At 46.1% G+C, this 22,527-nt stretch overlaps 1 protein-coding gene and 1 long non-coding RNA gene across 3 annotated transcripts in view; one reads left to right on the top strand and one right to left on the bottom strand.

The window, feature by feature from the left end:
• PTPRA (protein tyrosine phosphatase receptor type A) overlaps nt 1-22,527 on the bottom strand; it is a 134,640-nt gene that overhangs the window by 93,806 nt on the left and 18,307 nt on the right. For both annotated transcript variants that reach the window (XM_074865440.1, XM_074865441.1), the window contains exon 2: nt 11,064-11,203. In XM_074865440.1, the coding sequence (XP_074721541.1) occupies nt 11,064-11,081 (18 nt within the window). In that variant the 5' untranslated portion in view covers nt 11,082-11,203. The remainder of the gene's footprint in view (nt 1-11,063; nt 11,204-22,527) is intronic.
• Nucleotides 12,353-22,527, top strand: part of LOC141942384 (uncharacterized) — a 62,938-nt gene continuing 52,763 nt past the window's right edge. The window contains exon 1 of the long non-coding RNA XR_012628613.1: nt 12,353-12,421. This is a non-coding gene — a long non-coding RNA (uncharacterized LOC141942384). The remainder of the gene's footprint in view (nt 12,422-22,527) is intronic.

Consider the following 22,527-nt stretch of genomic DNA (forward strand, 5'->3'; position numbering starts at 1 on the left):
GTTAAGTAAAACAGAGAAACTGTTAAACATGCAGGGAAATTTCAGTGTAAACCTTTTAAAGTTGTGTTAAGTGACAAACCAGCAGGCCAGCTGCTGAACCGAAGTATGTGCATATGGTGACTGTCATCAGACCATGAAGTGCCCATCATGGGGATATTTTTTTGAAAGAGAAAGTCCAACTCCTGTAGGTAGCTTAAAGTTAACATAGGAGGGTTTCTAGGGTAAAAAAAAAAAAAAAAAAAAAAGCTACAATTTTCCAATATTCAATGTACAAAATTGACTTGGTGAATGTTGCACTAACCAGTCTCATTGAAGGCATAAAACCTTCATTCTTATCTTTCCTTGGGCTTGCACACTGCTGCCTGTCACGTGTCCTGTTGAGAAGCTATTTCAACCCAGCTCTCCCCACAAGCCTCATAAAAGCATTTCATTGCAACACCAAGGCAAAGAGAAAGAATGACTTAAAAATCCAAATAAAGCTCTTTTTTTTTTTTTTCTACCATGTAATTGCAAATAACAAACATATCTGTGGTTTACAGAGGAGGCAATAAATTAAAGCTACAGTCAGAAATCAGACCAAAAAAAGATACTTAAGTCATTCAATCCACCACCCCAGGATGGCTGCGGCCCCATGGGATGCTTCGCAGTTTTGTGAAAGACTTGGAGTCCTGAACTGAGGAAGTACAACACGAAGAGCACTCTCAGAAGTTTTTTTAAGCCAGTCCTCTGGTGCTTCCTGAGCACAGGCTCTTCAGTCTGCTTGCAGCAAAAGCAAATGGGCTTTAGCAAATAAGCTTTTTATTTGTGAACTGAGCACATCGTAAGAAAAAAGAAGTTTGATCCTCGGCAAAATGGTTGCGTGTGTTTCTTCTGGAACTACTCGAAGATGGCTGCGACATTTCAGTTTCTAGAAAAAGAAATTGGCACTTAATATCTTTTTAGCTTTAAATTGGTGGAAAAAGAAGCATTTGAAGCTTCAGGAAGCTGAGGACCCCAGAATTTTCACTTCCCCTCTGACAAAGGCTACACAGCAGCATGAGATCCACCAGCAGCAGCAGGACCTGATCCCGGAGACAGCAGTAATTCCCCTCACCTTCTGCTACTCTCACTAGACACTGCAGAATTAAAAAAAACAGCAAATGTCCTGTAATTTTTTTGATTTTTCATTGAGCTGTACCCCTCAAACAATACTCAGAATGCATGGAGTGTCTATTTCCATACTTTGGCGAGCAAAAGTATTTTAGGAGTGGTCACCAAACAAAAGAAGTTGAGGGAGTTTGGGTGTTGTGGTGGGTTTTTTTAAATTTTTGTCATTTTTTGATATTTTGAGTTTGGTCTTTTGTATAAAACCTGCAGCCAGACGCATCCCAACTCACAGAAGTCAGTGGGGAAGAAAAAAAGCCCTATAGTCACATACACATGGACTTTGTACTAGGTTCTACTGCATTTCCAGAATACATTTCAGAAAAGAGAAATTGAGGGGGAATCAAAGTCATTATGTCAGAGGTGAGTTTGTCTGAACAAGTACTTCGTAAACCGTTTCTCTCCCTCGGCTGAAGTTCGGCTGGGTGGAAGTCTCTACAGGCAGGTACCTCTCCAAACACAGGGTTTGGTTTCAGAGCACGTCCATCCATTAAGACCCTCAGGACTTTCCAACATGGTGTAAGCAGGAGAAAACACCAAAGCTTAAGCAAATGAGCTTTTCAGTGGGTAAATCCAAGACTTGGGGTGATCTCGGCTGATTTAGGCTGTGCTGTAGCCATCTCCCTACGTCACAGATGTGACAGCAGTACAATAGCAGGAATAATTTTTGTTACTCACTCCCTACTGAACGACAGCAGAGTCTAAATTAAGAACATGAAAACGATTAACATTACCATTAACCTTAGCCCCACCCTAACTGCACTACATAAAAGCATACGTAACAATTACAAAGATAACATTGTGTGTCATAAATATCATACACAGGAATACAGCAGTCACAGCATTTGTTTCCTGACCTGGGAAATTGTGTATTGTGCCCATGGAGGATTTAGATTTGGAAGTTGGTTGCCAACAGCCCTTGTTTGCTGTAATTTCCCATCAGGCTCTTAAAACTCTTTGGGTTCCCCATCAACACTGTGTCAACACACTGCTCTGAGTTCTGCACTGTGCGGTTCAGCAGGAATTTCACGTTCTTGGTGGAAACAAATCAAGATCATCCCAGGGATATAAATGCTAGATGTGAACATGCCAAGCAATTAGACCAGAATTTGTGTGTTTGGGATTTTTGATGCACATTTCACAGCTGAGGACATCTAAACTAAAACCATCTTCACGCTTAGAGGCTCTCCATCCAAGTCAAGAGGACAGATATTCAGGAGGCCATTTTGCTTTTAAGTAATTGGGCTATTACATCACACATAATTCAGAGGTTTGCCATTTTGAACCTGGACAACCTCCAGGGGCTGGTGTGAAATTACTCAGATTCACAGAAACCACCACACCCTCTTGGACGAGTCCTCTGTCCACAGCATTTTCCCCTCCTGGTGGAAGCCATCCCTGCAAGCAAAATTCTCTCAAGTATTCCACACCGCCCCCCCCCCCCCCACCTTTCTAGACAGAGAATTTAAACAGCCCAGATTACAAATCTGAGGAGCGTAAGAGATACGTCCCTTCCAGTGAGCCCCTAATGCCATAGCACCTGACAAACCTGATGGTTTTTGAAGTCCTGTCTTTATAAAGTGGTCTTTCATCTCAGTGAAGCCTTCTCCATTCAGTATTTCCAGGTAACACCAATACCAGCTTTTAGCTCTAAATGCTTTTCTACCAGGTGTAGAGAAGGTTAAAAGTGGCACTTTCACTCATATCGATATTTTCCAATTCAAACTAACAGATGACAGTGATCCAGTTAGACAGTGCTGGAGGAGGGGTTCTCCAAAAGGAAAATACCAACGTTTTTGATGCCCCCGAGCGATACCGTAAGCTGTTAGCATCTCACTTTCATCCCCGTGGTAACCTGCCAGTTTAAGTCTCTTCTCATTTTCATCTTCACATTCTCCCCATGAAAAACAATCATTTCCACATCAATCCCTCCTCCTCCCTTATTTAAGGTCTTTTATAAATTATATAGAGGGTTTCATTTTCTGGGCCATTTCCCTCAAAGTCATCAAGTTGGGCTTTTTCTCCTGCCACTGGCAGTTGTGCTCTAGCTGTGATGCTGGTGGTTTGCCGAGGACCTCGCAAAGCTCAGCCCAAGAGGAAGACCAGCCTCCCAGAAAGGTTTCAAGGGCGAAGCTGAACACCCTCAGCACTTAACGATAAATACTCCCTCATTAGTATGCTGAGCTGCATTAGTTCTGCCGCTTACAGCGCTAAAACATTAAAGTGGGGCTGAATCTTCAATTTCACAGTTTGCACCATGATGCATTAGATACTCGCGGGTCTCCAGGCATGGGGCGCTGACGGCATTTACACAGCGTTTTAGATGTGCGAGGTGCTGCTGGCAAATCTGCTAATGCCTGTAAAAAAGGCAGCGCGTGCCTCTGAGTGAACAGAGATGAAGTCATCCGTGCGGACAATAGGTCTTAATGCAGCAGAGGGGTCAAACAACTGCCCAGTATCACACGTGAGGCTTTGGTAATACCATGACCTCAACCGAGGAGTTGGCATCATCCTCCAAATCAAACGTGGATTACCTAAGAAGGAAATTTACGCTGCAGACTTTCCGTCAAGCCTGGGAAGCCTTGTGATCTCCCCACTTAGTCTCCCTGCTGCTCAGTTTTCACAGAACGTGCAAGATTTGAAGTTTCTCAAACATGGCTGAAATTGCTCAGTGGTTCAAAAGATTATTTGGAATGGAGGGGCTGATAAATGCAGATTGTGTCCTGTTACTGCTCTCCTATCTTTAGGAAATTAAGGTTAAGAACACAACATTTTACTCATTGTTATATGAAAACTATCAATGACACTGTCACCGCTACAGTTCTACCTGTACCTATCAAATATTAGCATTTTAGCTAATTTTTGCACTAAGAACACTTTGTCTCTTGATAACAATGTTCCCCAATGAACACCAGCAATACATCAGCCCTGATGATCAGATCAGAGTAAGACCAACCAAGGTTAGCGAATACTTCCTTGTATTCAAAGTTGAAGCAAAAAGGTGTCGGGGATAGCAAAAGGCTCCCAGATACTTAAACGAGGACTTGCAGCAGGGTTCTTCAATGTGTACGTAGTGCTATGGCTTTAGAGGCATTGTGCAGATTAATCAAACAGAATAATGATCTCATACTGAAGCGCTGAGCTGGAATTAAAGAGATTAATGTTCGGGTCCCAGCTCTAGAAGTTCTCACCCTTGGGGAAGTCATATCAACTCCTGCATCTCGCCTCTCCTTTCCACAAAACCTCCTCTGAATTACTGATTGCAGAACCTGAGTGAAGATGCCAGAGGGAAAGACCATTCCAAAGACTTTTTTTTAATTATTATTTTTTCCTTAATACCCGCTATGAGGCACTATCTTGTTTTATTTGTGATTCTTTGAAGAAAGATCTTCCATCTTAAGGGAATAAAACCAAGGATGTATTACTTTTTAATAATATCACTTGCTTCCATTAGTGAAGTACAATTCTGAACAATTACTCTCATGAACATACCAAAAAATGTGAAGTGCAATTTCATGTAATAACTTGTTTGATGGTACTTTGTTACAACATGTTTGTAGACCCAAAGGTTAGGTCAGACAAAATTCTAAAGTTAGCAGAGCACTTCTTGGCCTAAATCCACAGAGATGCAGAAGGGCACAGCAAGAAATACTGTTCCATAGGGTTTTGTGTATTTTGTGAACTCCCACTGCAAGATCCCTAAAGACTTTGGTTCTTCTAGAGTTAAAGTAAAGCTCTTCCTTTTGCTTCTCAAGCTCACATCACAGGAAGCAAGACGTTTAACCATCATGATGGATTTCCAATTCTGTTACTCCACATCAGCTCACCTGTAAACCCCTGAGTGTCCAACATCTGGCATTTGTAAGAGTTCAGTCATATCCCAACTCCTCTATAAATGAAAGAGATATCCAAGACTTCTTGGAACGTGACTTTTTTTGAAGGCTCTTTGGAAAAGTTCGTTAAGTTCAAAGTCAGGCTAGCAACCTCGCCATTGCCCAGAACACAACACGCAGGCCAGATTTTAGTGAGGATGAAAAGAAAGGGGAAAGTACGTGGGTGGAAGAAGGACAACAAAGTTCAGTCACATGTCAAAATGCTCTTTTTGTTGGTTTTTAATCTAAACCCAAAACTTATATTGAATCCAAATTTGTGCTGTGCAGTTTAAAGAGCAAGAGTAGGCTTCCTTTACCATGAAAGGATACCTACAGCACGCAGCCAAGTGACAAAAAATTTGCAATGAGAAGAAACCTGTGTTTCAGTGGTGACATCAGTGTCATCCATAACCCAAAAGCCATCATCATACGACACCAGCAATAGGTGACAGTCACAACTGAGACACTAATGACCACAGCAACTAAACCTTCCTCCCCACACTCAGCCTGAAATTGCACTGGGAGGCCTCAAAAATCCCACAAGATTTCAACCAATCTCCAGTTGCCTTGAAAGCATAATTAACTTCAATTGTCTTTTGATTTTATCTCCATTTTCTCAGGTTCTAGGCTATTTGGGAAAGCACTCCGTGTACACACATGTGAGCATGCACATTGGTGCGTGCACGTACTTGTCTGGAGTTACCAACTTCCCAGTGTATCTGTTTTTCTCAGGGCCTCCTCAGAGAACAAAACTTAGGGAGGAAGCTTAACCTTTGTGAAATTCTCCTTCTTATCCTGTACAGTCACCTATAAAAAGATTTCTGCTCCCACTGCACCTTGCTGATACGGATGAGCTCAAACCAAGGGAACATTCAAGCTCAGCTTGGCTCTACTAGGCTCAGCTCTCTGCTTTCTGACAAATGGCTCTCACAGGGATTTCAAAAAAAAGATGCTGACCTGGACCTTGCAGTAAGGAAGAGATATTCCTTCCTTCTCTACATAAATTTTAAAGTTTCCTGGAAAACAGAAGGACGGGATTCAGAGAAAGCGATGGAGAACATCTACAGAAAAAAGACCAGAGGAAAGTCTGACCCAGGCTAAAGTCTAATTGATACTCCAGAGTACATCCACAGTTTCATCCATTTTCCTTTATTCTTCTGAAATTCTCTGGCAGCAGTTGGGGCAGCCGAAATCAAATCTCCAAACATTGCTGCTGTCTGCGTGAACATACGCCCCAAGATGCGAAGCACGTAAGTTGCTTTCCAGGAACCGCAGCAAGCGAGTTCCCCCTCTTCCCTCCGTGTCTTGCTGTACATTGTGAGCCTCTAAATCTCTACGTGACAGGGAACTGAGACTATTTTGGGGGAACTTAAAGGCAAATAATAATGATCAGTGTTATTTCCAATGCAGCAGTGTTTATGGATTCCTACTGAAGAAATCAATGCTGGATGTAGTCACAGATTACATACCTATTCCCTCCTCCCCTGTTCTGCCCAAAATGAGATTTACCAGGAAAAAAAAAAAAGAGTTTTTAGTCAATTGAGGGTCTTGGTGAGCCACAGGCAGGTGACCTACACTACCGTTCTCTTATGGGCCGAGAGGTAACGCGAGCAGCAAGACTAAATGTCAGGGAGGGCAAATATGGAAGACAGATATGAGCTTCAAGAAAAATTAATGACCCTGCAGCGTAGGTTCAGCACTAGTTTGGTTGAGAAAAATAGACTGGGTGTAGTCAACGGGTTGGAGAATTCCATCCAAAAAAATAAAGAGTTATTTCACTCTCAAAAACTTCCCTATTCAGTGGAAAATTCAGCTTGCTACGAAGTCAGATGGAAGTTTCTGAGCCAGCCCAGGCAGGGGTTCACCTATACACCCAAATGCGAAAGGCCAAGAACAAGGCATCCAACCACACAGCCCTGCCAAAACCTCAGCGGTTTTATCATCTGAAGTTCAAATCAAGACCTCCCGTCCTGCTGTTCACACTGCGCGCGGAAGAGTTTCCAAGAAACGTCTCTTGGCAGTAATCCCAAAAACGCAGCTTCTGACCCGCTGCTGGGAGCAGAGCCGCTACACACGGCGGCTTCTCTGCAGATTTTGAGAGCTGAACTTCCTCCGAAGCCGCCCCCATGCCACATCCTTTACTGCTAGCATAACACTGAAACAGCACGGCATTTTGAAACAACGCCCTCGATTTCTCTAAACACAACTGTTTACGCAAGCCTAAGGTGGTGGCCTAAGGCTTGGGGAGAAGATGAGCATGCCCTTGCTCTTGTTGCAAGTTTTTCATGTCATCGGGAACACTTCCCCCCCTACCCTTCCTGTAAACCTGTTGGGATCATGAAACTTGTGGTGGAAAATCATGGGCTAACCCAACCGCGGCTCAGTGAAACTCTCCTCTCCAGGTGGGTAAGCTGGGACAGACAGAGAAGCCCTGGCAGATCAGGTAGTTATGAGCCAGTGCAATCATCGCTGGCTAGGAAAGGCAGAATTCAAGGTCAGGCAGGACGGGGCTCTGAGCAACCTGATCTAGTTGAAGACGTCCCTGCTCACTGCAGGCAGGTTGGACTAGATGATCTTTAAAGGTCCTTTCCAAACCAAATCAGTCTATGGTTCCATGATTCCCACTTGTGCTCTTTAGGAGAGGTGACAAGTGTTTGCCAGTGGGTCTGTTTCTGCCTGTCACCCTCCCTCCCCTCCTGCAGTAACACAGCGTTTTCAGTTCAGGCACTTTTGATTTGAGACCACCATGACCTGCCAGTCAGAGAGGGACCAGGGGGGGTTGACTGACAGCCAACCGAACATGAGCCAGCAGTGTGCCCAGGTGGCCAGGAAGGCCAATGGTCTCCTGGCTTGTATCAGCACTAGCGTGGCCAGCAGGGACAGGGAAGGGATCTTACCCCTGGACTCGGCACTGGTGAGGCCGCACCTCGATGAGTGGGTTCAGTTTTGGGCCCCTCACTCCAAAAAGGCCATTGAATGACTCGAGCGTGTCCAGAGAAGGGCAACGGAGCTGGTGCAGGGTCTGGAGCACAGGTGTGATGGGGAGCGGCTGAGGGAACTGGGGGGGTTTAGTCTGGAGAAGAGGAGGCTGAGGGGAGACCTCATGGCCCTCTCCAACTGCCTGAAAGGAGGGTGCAGAGAGGGGGGAGGAGTCTCTTGAGCCAAGGAACCAGCGCCAGGATAAGAGGGAATGGCCTCAAGCTGCGCCAGGGCAGGGTCAGACTGGCTCTTAGGAAGGATTTCTTTGCAGAAGGGGTTGTTGGGCGTTGGAATGGGCTGCCCAGGGCAGGGGGGGAGTCCCCATCCCTGGAGGGGTTGAAGAGTCGGGTTGACCCAGCGCTGAGGGATCTAGTGGAGTTGAGAACTGTCAGTGTGAGGTTCATGGTTGGGCTGGAGGAGCTTCAAGGGCTTTTCCAGCCGAGATGATTCTGGGATTCTGTGACCTCTACTCAGAGGTGTCACCAGACCTAGGATCACTACGATGTCTGGGATCCCAAGGTTTCCAATTACACGTGCAGAACCTTTCAGGATGTAATTGAGATTTCAGATCTAAACTTTGAACTCTTCTTACCTGCCTTCTGCAAATGCAAGCTCCCTGGTCTGGCAGCATTATACCCCCTGCTAAGTCTGAGCCAGAATAAATGTGTGACACTGCTGAAATGGCTGACAAAAAGAGGACAGTAACTTCTGACAAGTGAATGTGACTAGTAAAAACAAAGCCCAGAAATCTAGCGATACATCTGAGTGGACAGCTTTGTATAGACTTCATGTATTAGTTTTCTCCTACATAATCCAAATCTGAATGCTTTGGACCCGTCACATGAATCAGTAAGTGATATATAATGAAACACTTTAAAAAACAACCCATAAAAGCACAAAAGGGTGCTCAGACCCTTCCAGCTAACATTGGCTATATCATAACCTGTTTTAGAGAGAAAAACCACTCAGCCCAAAACACCTTTCCAGTAGCCCACAAGAGTCAGAGGCTCACAGAAGGATGGACACACCCAGCACCCCAGCATCCAGCTCTGCCTCTTGCCTAGCAGCACACACCACCTGAAACAGCCGAGCAAGTCCCGTGACCTTAGCTGTGGACCTTGCTGTCTTATTCCAACAGGATTTTGCTGCGGAAGGAAAGTGCTGTTGGACTATTTCACTCCAGCCAACAGAGTCATATCCACATCTGGCTTCATCATGCAAGACAAACCACTCTCACACAAGCAATTACATTGAGACCGTTTACGCCAGCCAGTCACATCAGCCAGCACTGGCCACGGTGAAGCACCAGCCCACGGCCACTCCACGTGATTTCAGGTGCACCCTGCAGATCCGAGCGACTTTAGGATTCCAGCTGGCCACTGAATTGCCAGCTTCCAAGCCCAAACAGCCAAGAAGCCTTGACAGGCACATCCAGACCACAGGCTTTTTTGAGAAAGCTACTACCTGTGTGCAGGCAGCATCTCTGTCCTACATATTCACTGGATTATGATAGGATCTGTGTTATTTTGGCAGATATTGGAACATATTCATCGGTCTCTTACTTCTCTAAAATGGCTTTTCTTATACAAGCAAGGACTGAATAATAAAACAGAGTTTAGGCTATTAACATTTACAGTATGCATCACAGGCGAATTTCTTCAGTGACTTCAGTCTCATTGAACTCAATCTTTTTGATCTTTTCTGGGATCAGCTATGGAGAAAGCATGCACCAAAGACAAAGCCCTTCTCGGACAGTTGGCCACTTCTCAGTAAATTAGTGGCATTAATTCAGCTGTTGACCTCAAAAGGAGTTTAACCCAAAACAAAAAGTGAGCCAAGCAGACTAAAAAATACACGTAGCAAAACACAACATGAAATTCAGTTAAGTGCATACATACACACACGCACACTAACAGGTCTGAAACTCATTGCTAAGTATCACACAAATACAAAGGGAAGCATTTAGTCATCCACAAAAGTTACGATTGACTTCAGTTTGGCACAGAGGTATCACACCGGGTTTGCAAAGAGTTCAAAGAATTTTTATATGAAACCATAAATTGGTCAAGTTTGTGAAGCACGCAGTGTCAGCAGGACCCTACGTGAAAGCTTTAAGGAAATATCAAACCACATACACAAACTTCATCTCCAGACAGGCTGAACCTGTGAAAGCCACAGCAACAAGAAATGCTTTAAAAAAAAAGACCTTGCTTATAAAAATCACCAGGTTTCGCATGCCCATCTCAATTTGCTACTCTAGCAACACCATCCTAGCATCAAATCCATTTTGGTTGGAATGAATCCTCTGAAATACTGAACAAGAAATCTTACAGTAAGATTTTTATTTTTTTTTAAAAGCATTCCTCAATCTTCTCCTCAAGTCAGACCATGGGAAGAACTTCGATCAGAACAACTGCCCACAAATGCCCTGCTGGAAGTTGCTTTTTAATTCACTGATGTCCTGAGTAACGTACCTTCTTACTCCATAACTTTCCTTCTTACACCATGACCTTCCTTTCCTCAAAAAGACTGAGTTTTGTCTTTCCCTCTCCTTAATAAATCACTCATGCCAGAATTATGTGTCCATCTGTGCCAAGGTAATAGCAGAGGTCAGTATATTTCAGTCTTATACTGGTTTGTATAACCAAGAAAAAAAAAACCTTAAGAAAAGCCCTCTTCAAAATAGTGCTAATACTGATACCCAAACTCTGCATGCCTTGCAACACAAACTAGAAGTTTCAAAAATGAAAGAGTCTGTCAAGTAAATAGAGAAAAAATACCGGATTCATGAAAGTTTGCATCAAAACAAAGGCAACCCCCCAGTCTACAAAGACCACGCCCATTAAGATCAAACAGGGGAACAACGAAGCACAGGTTTCACCACGCAGATGTTGTAAGACTGAGAGATGTGAATGCATGAGAAAGCTGTACGCTCACCACCTCCCTTTAGAGCTTTGCAAAGAGTTCAAAGAATTTTTATATGAAACTTTCAGAGGTGCTGTTCTCCTTTGCAGGCTACAGCAGTACCAGTCTCATACCCCAAACATCTCATCAATGTTTCCACTATACCTTAAAAGGGACGCTCATCCAACTTTTCACCTCCCCAACGCGACGGTCAAAAAGCTTTTTCCGATTAATATCAAACCGGGATGACGATGGGTAGTACACAATCAATCCTTATTAAGGCTGATGATTATTCTCGATGCGCCCTGTAAGAGAGAAACACCCAGTTAATGGCTTGTGCCAAGACGAGCGAGTCATTTCATACAGATCAGACATATTAAGCAAACAGCCTTTTTACTGCCTTAGCTGTTTGAATTTTGTTGTGGATGACTGGGACTGTCCCATGTAACTGAGGCTATTCCAGCCATTAACGTAGTCTCCATATAAAATAAGTTTATCAAAGTATTACAAGCACAGCTGGAGGTACACCAGCCTGCAGAAGGCATGGAGATGGTCACGAGGATGACTGAAGACCATGGCTCAGGCCATTTAGGGAGTAAGCCAAGGCTACACAGTCTGCTAATACACCAGGAGCCTAATGAACAAAAAAAAAAATTAGCCTTAAACTGTTCTGTTTTGCAGAGAGGACAACAAGGAACATACGTCGCCTGAAGCTGGAAAGATCTCAATTTGTGCCAGATTTTACACCCAAATCTAGACTGCTGCCTTAAAAATAACCTTATTTTCTCCTTTCTAGAGAAGGCAACATTTGTGGGCAGGAGCAGGGAACTTGTTAGGCCAGTCAGCACCAGGGGAAAAAGGAGACAAACCTCTAAATTGCACAAACCCTTCTGGAGTCCTGACACAGGGAAAGGTGCCTTCAAAGCTATGCTCTGCTCACAAAAATGGCTCCGAGGTGGAATTAGGCATGTATCAGCTAGACCATCTACAGGAGCAGAGAGGTGACTCTTCTGGAGCTGTGGGTATGTTAGTAAACAGGAGAGGAAAACAATAGCTATTTCATCAAGTTGGGGGAGACACCAGAAGTGAATTAGTTCCTTGGCAACCAGCTTCATGGGACCTCGTTATTTTCTCAATTATTCACAGAATCCCAGAATCATCAAGGTTGGAAAAGACCTTGAAGATCCTCCAGTCCAACCATGAACCTCACACTGACCGTTCCCAACTCCACCAGATCCCTCAGCGCTGGGTCAACCCGACTCTTCAACCCCTCCAGGGATGGGGACTCCCCCCCTGCCCTGGGCAGCCCATTCCAATGCCCAACAACCCCTTCTGCAAAGAAATACTTCCTAAGAGCCAGTCTGACCCTGCCCTGGTGCAGCTTGAGGCCATTCCCTCTTGTCCTGGCGCTGGTTCCTTGGCTCAAGAGACTCCTCCCCCCTCTCTGCACCCTCCTTTCAGGCAGTTGCAGAGGGCCATGAGGTCTCCCCTCAGCCTCCTCTTCTCCACACTAAACCCCCCCAGTTCCCTCAGCCACTCCCCATCACACCTGTGCTCCAGACCCTGCACCAGCTCCATTGCCCTTCTCTGGACACGCTCGAGTCATTCAATGGCCATTTTGGAGTGAGGGGCCCAAAACTGAACCCACTCATCGAGGGGCGGCCTCACCAGTGCCGAGTCCAGGGGTAAGATCCCTTCCCTGTCCCTGCTGGCCATGCTAGTGCTGATACAAGCCAGGATGCCATTGGCCTTCTTGGCCACCTGAGCACACTGCTGGCTCCTGTTCAGCCGGCTGTCAATCAACCCCCCCAGGTCCCTCTCTGACTGGCAGCTCTCCAGCCACTCCTCCCCAAGCCTGTAGCGCTGCTGGGGGTTGTTGTGGCCCAAGTGCAGCACCCGGCATTTGGCCTTATTGAAACTCCTCCAGTTGGCCTCAGCCCATCGCTCCAGCCTGTCGAGATTCAGTTATATATATATTCAGTTTCTCAGTTACTTTCCATAGGACTTCTTCCAGTTTTAGATTTCATTTTCAACCAAAGATCCTCATGCTTTCCACATTGTGCACAACACATAAACAGGCAAGATGCATTTTTATAAGATAAGGCAAGTCTCAAATAGCTAAAAGCACCTATATGCTGTTAGAACACCTTGGCAAAATTCAACATCCTTCTTAACTGGAGCAAGTGAAAAGCTGATGCTCTTTGTTATAATGCTTTGTTAAAAGCCCTCTCTCACAGGGAGTAAGCTGCTGTGCACAGCACCCAAACCACCCACCCGCACCCAGGCAGCAAAGCCGGCAGCAGAACCAATGCCTGGGAGCTCCAACAGCAGCTCCCAGCTTTGCCCCTGAGCATATTGGTGTAGCTGATGGACACTGCCAGGCTGCAGAGCACCACTGAAAGAACCAATATCCCTGCTACAACTGAAAGTATTCCCATGACAGCTTTTATACTTGCATTTGATAAATCAGAGAACCATAAAATGGCATGGTTTGGGTTGGAAGGGACCTCAAAGATCATTCAGTCCCACCCCCCTGCCATGGGCAGGGACACCTTCCACTAGCCCAGGTTGCCCAAAGCCCCGTCCAACCTGGCCTTGAACCCTGCCAGGGAGGGGGCAGCCACAGCTTCTCTGGGCAACCTGTGCCAGGGCCTCACCACCCTCACAGGGAACAATTTCTTCCTTACATCTCATCTAAATCTCCCCTCTCTCAGTTTAAAACTGTTCCCCCTCGACCTATCCCTACCCCCTGTTCAAGAGTCCCTCCCCCCTTTCCTGTAGCCCCTTTCAGTCCTGGGAGGCCGCTCTAAGGTCTCTCCGGAGCCTTCTCTTCTCCAGCTGAACCCCCCCAACTCTCTCAGCCTGTCCTCACAGGGGGGTGCTCGAGACCCCCGAGCAACCTCGTGGCCTCCTCTGGCCCCACTCGAGCAGGTCCGTGTCCTTCTGCTGTTGGTGCCCCCAGAGCTGGACCCAGCACTGCAGGGGGGTCTGACGAGAGCGGAGCAGAGGGGGAGAATCCCCCCCCTCTCCCTGCTGGCCAGTGAATGGGAAGATCAATTTATTTATTTTAACTTGTTGTAGGAAGAAGATATATTTTGCAGACACAGGGAAGAAGCAGCAGAGCATCTTCTCCGTCGTGGTGCAGTTTGGACGCCCACTCCACCGCTTTGCATTCCCCAACAAATAAGCCAGGCTTGCTTGTGGCAATGTGGATTCCCGAGTCGGCTTTGTAGCAAAACAGGCTCCCTCTAATTATCCCTCAGCCTGACAACATCTAAATGGTGGAACAGGAATACGTCAAAGGCTCAAAATGAGAGAGTGTCAAAACAAGACCGTCTCCTTTCTCCATTCACACCACAGCTCCCGAGCGCACGAGGACACGCTCCCGCCCGAGTCATTCCCAGCAACGCTTCGCAGCCCGGCAGCAACCACAGGTATTTCCCACGCAAGTGATTTTTTTAAACAATTATTTAAAATGAGAAGATAGCAAGAGTAACTTTATGACTGTAAGGAGCAACGGTGTGATTAGAGGGATCAGTCATGTCTATAGAGTCTTATTAGAAGTAATTTATATGCAAGTAAAACAAATATCCCCCGCTTTTCTAGGAAAATGCCAAATTCCATACTGATTTACACGCTTTACAATCTCATTGACTTCAGAGGGATTGCCTGCGGCATGAATCACCAGGCTGTGGCCTCCCAGCAATACAGAGTAATCCCTTCATATTCCTCCTTTCAAAAACCCTATCATCCAACCAGGTGCTGCAGCTCAGACCCCACGAGCCAAGTCTCAGCCCTGCGGCTACGCTTCTCCTCTCGCTGTGAAAGCTTGGGGAGGGGGTGAAAGGGAAATAAAAGTCTGAGGATGGAAATGCCGACAAGCGAAAACCACGGCCTCGGTGAGGCCGGCGCACGTGGCTGAGCACGGGGGTGGCCAGGGGGTTATTTGGGGCAGTCTAGGGGGAGAGATGTGAACCCTCCTTCAACCTAATTAAATCCAGATCCAAAAGCCATTCTGATACGAGGGTATTAAGTATTTTTGTTAGGAAGGGCAGGGATAAATTAACTCCTAGCTCAGGCTCTAATCTTTTTATCATTGTTATTTAAATTCTCCCACTTCCTAAGATTTCAGCATTTCCTTGTGATAAAGAGGAGCTCCTGTCTGCCAGCTCATCTGCCCCTTCTCTCCAAGGCATTGGGGCCGATGCTTCCCCCAACCAGGCTCTTAAAAATTACACAAACTGCTTCTCTATTTACAAACACCGGTGCAAAAGGCAACTGCTGACCCCACTCTTCACTTTAATCACAGCTGTTATTTACAGTGCTACCAACACAGTGGGATAGAGGCTAATAAATGTTTAATGGCCCAGTAAACATCAAGGGCTTTATCTACAGCCCATTTCAAAGCCTGATCAAATATAATAATCCTTTGCACGTCTGCTACTTCCCTGGCCTCCTGCGGGACAGGAGGAGGTGTACACGGCTGCTCTATATTCAGACAAGAAAGGGGGTGTAGCTATAGGGAAAGGTGGGGCTAGTTATAGGGACACAGATGTTTTCCCTGCTTCCACCTCAATTTCTTGCTCCCAGAAGGTCAGGACTACACATTAACCTGTCGGACCTCAACTTCCATATAATACAGAAATGCAGGTAGCATCTGCCTCTAGGATTCAATAAAGCAGTTATTTCTAACAGGAATATTACACAGAAGGAGGAGACAACGTGGAGGAAGTTGAGAGAAGTACCATTTACTTAGACTGGGGTACAGGGGAAAAATACCTGCACGCTTCATGAAGACCTTGAGACCAGAAATGCTGAAGCTTTTTAGAAAGAAGCTTTATTTTAAAAAATGATGGAAACAGGATCAATAGTTAAGCAGTTGATATATCGCACAACTTGCACAATGCACAGGATGGCCAAGTGGCTGAATTTTTCAAATGCATCTACCCAGGCAAGTGCTGACTGCTGCCAGACCGACTGATTCAGCGCATGGGAGAGAATAACAACTGTTCAGGCAGATAAACCACTTCCTCAGATCTGAAATGAAAGATATCTTTACCCCCAATTAGAGCTGCGGGTCCATTACTCAATATTCCCTCCCCATGCAAGTCTTACTTATCTTCTAGACCCCCATATCTCCAACATGATATTTTAAATGAGTCATTTTGACACAATAAAGCTAAGCAGTTATGTTTTTATTACACTATTACACATTGCTGTGATGAACTTCCCTAAAAACCTGATGCTAAAATCACAGTCCAGTTATAGCTTGGTAAACTCACACAAACATAAATACATCAGAAAAAGCCATGAGGACTTCACAGGGAGACCTCACCCCTGACGTGGGGTTGCACCGTGGCACCATCCAGATATTCAACACATGGGCTCCAGGAGCCAGACCCACTCCATGGTTTTCGGGGCCATATTCAAGATTTGATCTTTTTCAGCCTTGAAAGTAGCCCCAAAATCAGGTCCTGGTACTGGTGAGGTCTTCTGATATAGCCAAGGCCAACTGACTCAACCACCACCACCACCTCTTGGCTCAGATAATGGGAGACATTATGGTCAAACTGGAGGGTCCTCCAACTCCAACCCAAGCAGAAGGTGAGGGGATCAGGGCAGGATTATGAAAAATGGAGGCTCAAGGCCAAAATAAAGAAGCCTGGAGGCAGGGCTGTCGTCAGGGCGTAGCTCACTCATGCTGCCACGCACCGGCCCCTTCCCTTCCCTCCATGGGACATTTTCATTTAGCGTGGCCAGGAGACTCTTGCAGAGGATGTTTTAAAACTTGCAGAGCTGCCAAAAATGTCAAATTAGAGCACAGCGAGAGTTCATAATAAATCCACCCAAGTGAACCACAGCACTGCTCAGCTGCCTTTTTGGGTGAAACCAAAAATCATGAAAGCAAAGATCTACCAGCAATTACACCCAAAATGCTTCCTGTCTTTGCACAAATCTTTGTTTGGTTTGGGTTTTAGTGGTAGATGGAAGCGCAGACTACAATTTGTGGGAGATAGGTAATTGCTGCTAATGCAAAGAGCTTTCCCCCCCCTTAACAGATAAAGAAAGCACTAAAACTGCTAGTCTGAAACAGCTTGGTCCTGCGTTCACAGATGGTAGCAAAAATTAGCATTATTTATTTGTGGCTTTAGTCACTTTTAAAAGGAAAAACAGATAAAGGAAGAAATGCACCTGAATTAGGAGTCCCTCCCCTTTCTTTTGCAACTAATACTTCAAAATGCAGCAGGCAAAGAGCATTTTGCAGAGCTCTAGGAAACCACACTTAGAAAAAAAATAATACATTTACCCAAGAAGGAGAATGAAAACAAGCAGAACAATAAGAGTCACGGAAGTTTGCTCTGAGGAGACATCTGGAAAGGTGAAGGGAGGAAGCAAGCGAAAGAAAACACACAGCATAAAGATACAAATTAATCTAAAACAGCAGGAGAAGAATTATTTAGCTATTTTACATTTAGACAGCACTGCATCCAGCAAACAAGATGTGATCATATATTGCTATATGATTCATAATCTAGCTGCATTTATATATAGCTATACCCCTACAGAGGGCTCAGCCCATCCCCGTATCTCCTGAGGACCTCAGCCTCCCTGTCCCAGAATCACAGAGCGGTTGAGGTCGGAAGGGACCTCGAGCTCATCTGTCCAACCCTCCTGCTCCAACAGGGTGGCAGAGAGCTGGTTGCCCAGGTCCATGTGCAGCCAGATTTTGAGTATCTCCAAGGATGGAGACTCCACACCCTCCCTGGGCAACCTGTGCCAGTGCTCGGTCACCCCCATGGTCAAAAAGTGTTCCCTGATGTTCAGGGGGACCCTCCTGTGTTTCAGCTTGTGCCCATTGCCCCTTGTCCTGTCACTGGGCACCACTGGAAAGAGCCTGGCCCCGTCCTCTTTGCACCCTCCCTGCAGGCATTTACAGACATTGATGAGACCCCCCTGAGCCTTCTCTTCTCCAGGCCGAACAGTCCCAGCTCCCTCAGCCTTTCCTCATAGCAGAGATGCTCCAGTCCCTACATCATCTTCATGGCCCTTCACTGCGCTCTCTCCAGTCTGCCCGTGTCTCTCTGGTACTGGGGAGCCCAGCACTGGACCCAGCACTGCAGGCGTGGCCTCACCAGTGCTCAGTAGAGCAGAGGATCACCTCCCTGGGCCCGCTGGCAATGCTTTGTCTAACGCAGCCCAGGACACCACTGGCCCTCTTTGCCCCAAGGGCACGTTGCTGGCTCAGGGTCACCTTGGTGTCCACCAGGATCCCAGGGCCTTTCCTGCCAAGCTGCTTTCCAGCTGGGTGGCCCCCAGCACATACTGGTGCCTGGGGTTGTCCTCCCCAGGGGCAGGACTTTACATTTCTCCTTGTGGAACTTCACGAGGTTCCTGTTGGCCCATTTCTCCAGCCTGGTGAGGTCCCTCTGGAATATCAGTCACCAGTTTGGTGTCATCAGCAAACTTTCTGGGGGTGCACTCTGCCCCACCACCCAGACAATTAATGAGGTTAAACAGGACTGGAGCCAATATTGATCCCTGGGGTACACCACTAGTTACTGGCCTCCCAGTAGACTTCATGCCACTGGTCACCACCCTGTGGGCCCAATCATTCAGCCAGTTTTCAACCCACCTCACTACTCATCCAGTCCAACAGCTTCTCTATGAGGGTCTTATGGGAGACAGGGTCTAAGGCCTTATGAAGCCCAGGTAGACAATATCCACTGCTCCCCCCTCATCTACCAGCCCAGTCACTTCACTGTAGAAGTTTCTCATGTTGGTCAAGCAGGACTTCCCCTTGGTGAACGCATGCTGACCACTCCTGATGAATTTCTCATCCATCAAGTGCCTGGAAATGGTTGCCAGGATGAGCTGCTCCATCTCCTACCTGCACTTACAGTTTTGTCTCAAAGCTGGAGCATCACACATTTATCTACTTGGTCTTCTTGAGGGATACTGCCTGATTATTGCAGTGATAGAAGTTGCAGGGAAACAGCAAGAAAGAAAAATACTTGTAGGTCACTATGAAATCTGATATCCTACAGGCAAGCTCATCACCAAAAGAGTTTAGTTTGGATGAACAACAAGTAAAAAAGGCACAGAGACAATCAGCTATATGGATGATAAATATACATCATTTTCTCCAGGAGTGAAGTCTGTCCTCGCTGCAAGAAATTGCCCTTTACTTCCAGCACAAATGGATTTCTCATGGACTCCAGCCGGGTGCAAAATTAACTCTTGGAGCCCAGCATGTCCCAGGAGATCAGATCAAACTCAGCCTGCTCCTTTCCTCCACTGCACACAGACCGGGAACTTGATGGCCTCTTTGATTGCTTCCATCACCACAATAATTATTTTAATTTCTAGCTTCTTGATTGCAGCAGAGACTCGCTTGAAAGCCCAATCAAGAACAATTAAATGCAAGAATTAGGTGAAATAAGGCGCCAACAAGGTTTGGTGTCTGCCCCTCTTCCCTTAAGTGGGATGGAAGATTAAGTGCTCAGTATACAGGCTCCTGAGAAAGCCTACAAAGGGAGGCACCCTCAGAAGAGATCCAAAAAGGCTTTTTCTTAATAGAAACCATCTAGAATTTGCCAATAAGAAAAGTTAAATTCTGCAAGACCAGCAAGACGGAGCCCTGGCTTCAGCTCCCACTTGGGCTCAGCAGTTCAGATCCACTTCCCACATAGCAGGGAGACCAGCCTAGTCAGCCCGTGGTCTTTTCTGTCCTTCCTTGATGATGCTGTGATGCTCAGCAGCCAAACATGCAAGTCACTACATCATAAAGTACATAGCGTAGCGATTCATGGACTAGGAGGGAGGTTCTGGCCACAGTCCTCTTTCTCAAGAGTTTTTATGTGTTTTATATTAGATATTCATTGGACTTGAGAAATCCAGAAGCACTTGCACTGCACGTGCTGCTGAGAAGAAGGACCAGTACACAATTCCTTCCCTTCTATGTTCCACCAATAAATCGTGCGCTCCTCTGCACGGGTGCTCAGGCTGGAGTGGCAAGCAGGGAGGTAGCACTTGTGCTTCCAACAACCAGATGGTGCTGCACGTTTCTCACCAACCAACAAAGGAATGGGAACCTAACACCTAGACCAGAAGCATCTCAAGGAGCTTCCAGTGTTGGCTGCCCAAGGAACCCAGAACATAGATCTTCAAAAATCATCCCTTACTCAAAGGCTAACAGCTGTACGACAGTCGCATTCAAAGTTCTCTACTCATTATTGAATTCAAAAGTCTAAGCACATGCACCATTAAGTCCAGGTTCCTTATTTTTGAGAACAAGTATAATTATCCCCAAACTTCACAGACACAAGACACTCCTAGAGAAGTGACTTGTCAAAGAGTGAGATGACAGAGGCAGCAACAAAAGCCCACTCACCCTACCACTGGTCTCATGCCTTGCAAAATAATTGCTTTCCCACCCAGAACTAAAGGTTACAATTACAGTGAGAATGAGTCAAACCGGAAAGACCTATTTAAAAAAAGGGGAAAAAAATGGAAAAAAGTTTTAATGAAAACATGCAGGCAATTCTAAAAGAGGCCCATTTTTGCATTGCACCTTGTTTGTTCATGCTTTGTCTCAGTTACCAACCACAAATTAAATACTTTAGTTAAAACTTTGCTCATCTGGTACCTTTAATACTTAGTCACTAGAAACTGAACATCTGTTTTGCTTTGAGGCTTTCAGACGTGACTCAATGTTATCTACAATGTTGGTCTGCTGAAGATTAGTATTTCTGAGGTTTTTTTTTTCCCCCTCCCCTAGCAACAGGGCTGCTTGCTTTCAGGAGGAGGAATCAGCCTACAAAACTGTGTTACAAAATCATTAAAGTTTGACATAAGTTGAGGAGGAAGCACAGGACCCGGAGAGAATTTATCCTCAGCTGGGAACCAACTGTCTGAGATTTCTCCCAGCACATCCCCGTGCCCCACAGCTCTCTGGGATCCATCCACCATCGCAGGGCGATGCAGGGCTTTCCGGCTCCGGAGAAGCAGCAATCTCCTGCTGCGTTTACAATAAGCACGATAAGCATGCCGCAATTAAAATGACTCCGGTAGCCCTCTCACCGTGTGCATCCCCCCGAGCCTGAAAGCCATCCCAAAGGTTTATCTGTGATTTAACCTCCGCTGGCTCCAGGCACGGCAGATAGCTCAGCATCACAGTATCTTCATCAGCAATAAAGTACCCGAGGTAGACGCATAGCTTTAGAAAGAGGATGCAGCAGCAGGAAATATCCCTGCACCGAGGGACCCAATTAACTTGCTGATATAAGACACCAGCATCCTATTAACACGGCAGACGCTGTGCATGCACAAAGGCACGCCACGCCTGGGAAAAGGACTTCCAAGGATAACATATGTTGCGTATATGTGCAAAGGAAGAGCCTGGGAAGAGCCTGGACACGGTCATCATCTTGTCCTGCTGTAAGGGAAGGGATCTGTGCAATATCCAACTCTGCTGACAAACCCATCGTTAACAGCCATTTCCGCCCCATTCCTGCAAGGCCTATCCTTCGGCTCATTCAGTAAATGAGTATTTTCCTGGGAAGAGCGTTAGCCGTGAAGCAAATCCACCAACCTCCTCTCTACCTCGCCAAACGGCAGCTGTAAAACAGACCCACGGGTCTGAAAGGCGGCTACTCGGGCACAGGTTGGCTTTACGGGGTTTTGCTGTCTCCCACACCAGCCGTGGGCACACCACACTCAAAGGGTTTTACAGTCCATTTCACCTTCGCATACAGATAAGGGCACTGCCTCTGAGGATGAAGATATTAGATTGGGCTGGGGGATAAAAAGGTAAATCTGGGCCCAAAGGGAAATCTGGGGAAACCTCTATTCCCAGCTCTCACCTGAGTGCTTTAACCTCCAAAAGGTTTTGCCTCCTTCAGTAAAATCTTAAAAATTAGCGTGCACAGTTAGAGCCTGAGACTGTCCAAATGAGCACGACAGACCACATCTAAGATCCATTTAATTTAATACCTCCAACAGCAACCAGCAGCAGGTCTAGGAAGCGAGGTCAGATCCGCACCAGGACGTACCATTTTCTCCCCAGAACACTTCCCGGTCCCCAGCACTGACTGTTGCTGCCCAGGGATCTTTGCACTTGCCTTCCATGAGTTTATCCAGTTCCCTTTTTGAGCCGTGTAAGTTTTTAAGCATCCCACAGCAAGTAGCAGCATATCTTACACACACTGTGGAAGTGTTTACAAACACTGGCAGCATGCAGGGAGAGGATGTGCTACCAGGAGAGTACCATCAACTCCAAAAATTACGATACCCACAGCTCACAAAGCTCCACTGAGTTCTCACCCCAAAGTTTTTACAGTGTTAATATAGACCACGACAAACAAGCATTGCCATGCAAGTCTTAAAGACTGAAACTGCTCCTCATTAGTACCTCTGTGGGCAAAGAAGCAGAAGAACTGGTTTGTAAAGAGAAAAAGGAAAGAAAATACAGATGACTCCGATAACATGTCTAATTAATAAAGCATAAACTAGACAGGCTGGTTCAGTCTGTGCATCCCATCTGCTCTGACTTCAGTCGGGATGGTTCCCATCTCCACAAGCGCCAGTTTCCATATGATATTCCTACGTGCTGACAAGCCGTAGACGTGCC

The sequence above is a fragment of the Strix uralensis genome, chromosome 4, assembly GCF_047716275.1.
Source record: "Strix uralensis isolate ZFMK-TIS-50842 chromosome 4, bStrUra1, whole genome shotgun sequence".
Classification (NCBI taxonomy): Eukaryota; Metazoa; Chordata; class Aves; order Strigiformes; family Strigidae; genus Strix; species Strix uralensis.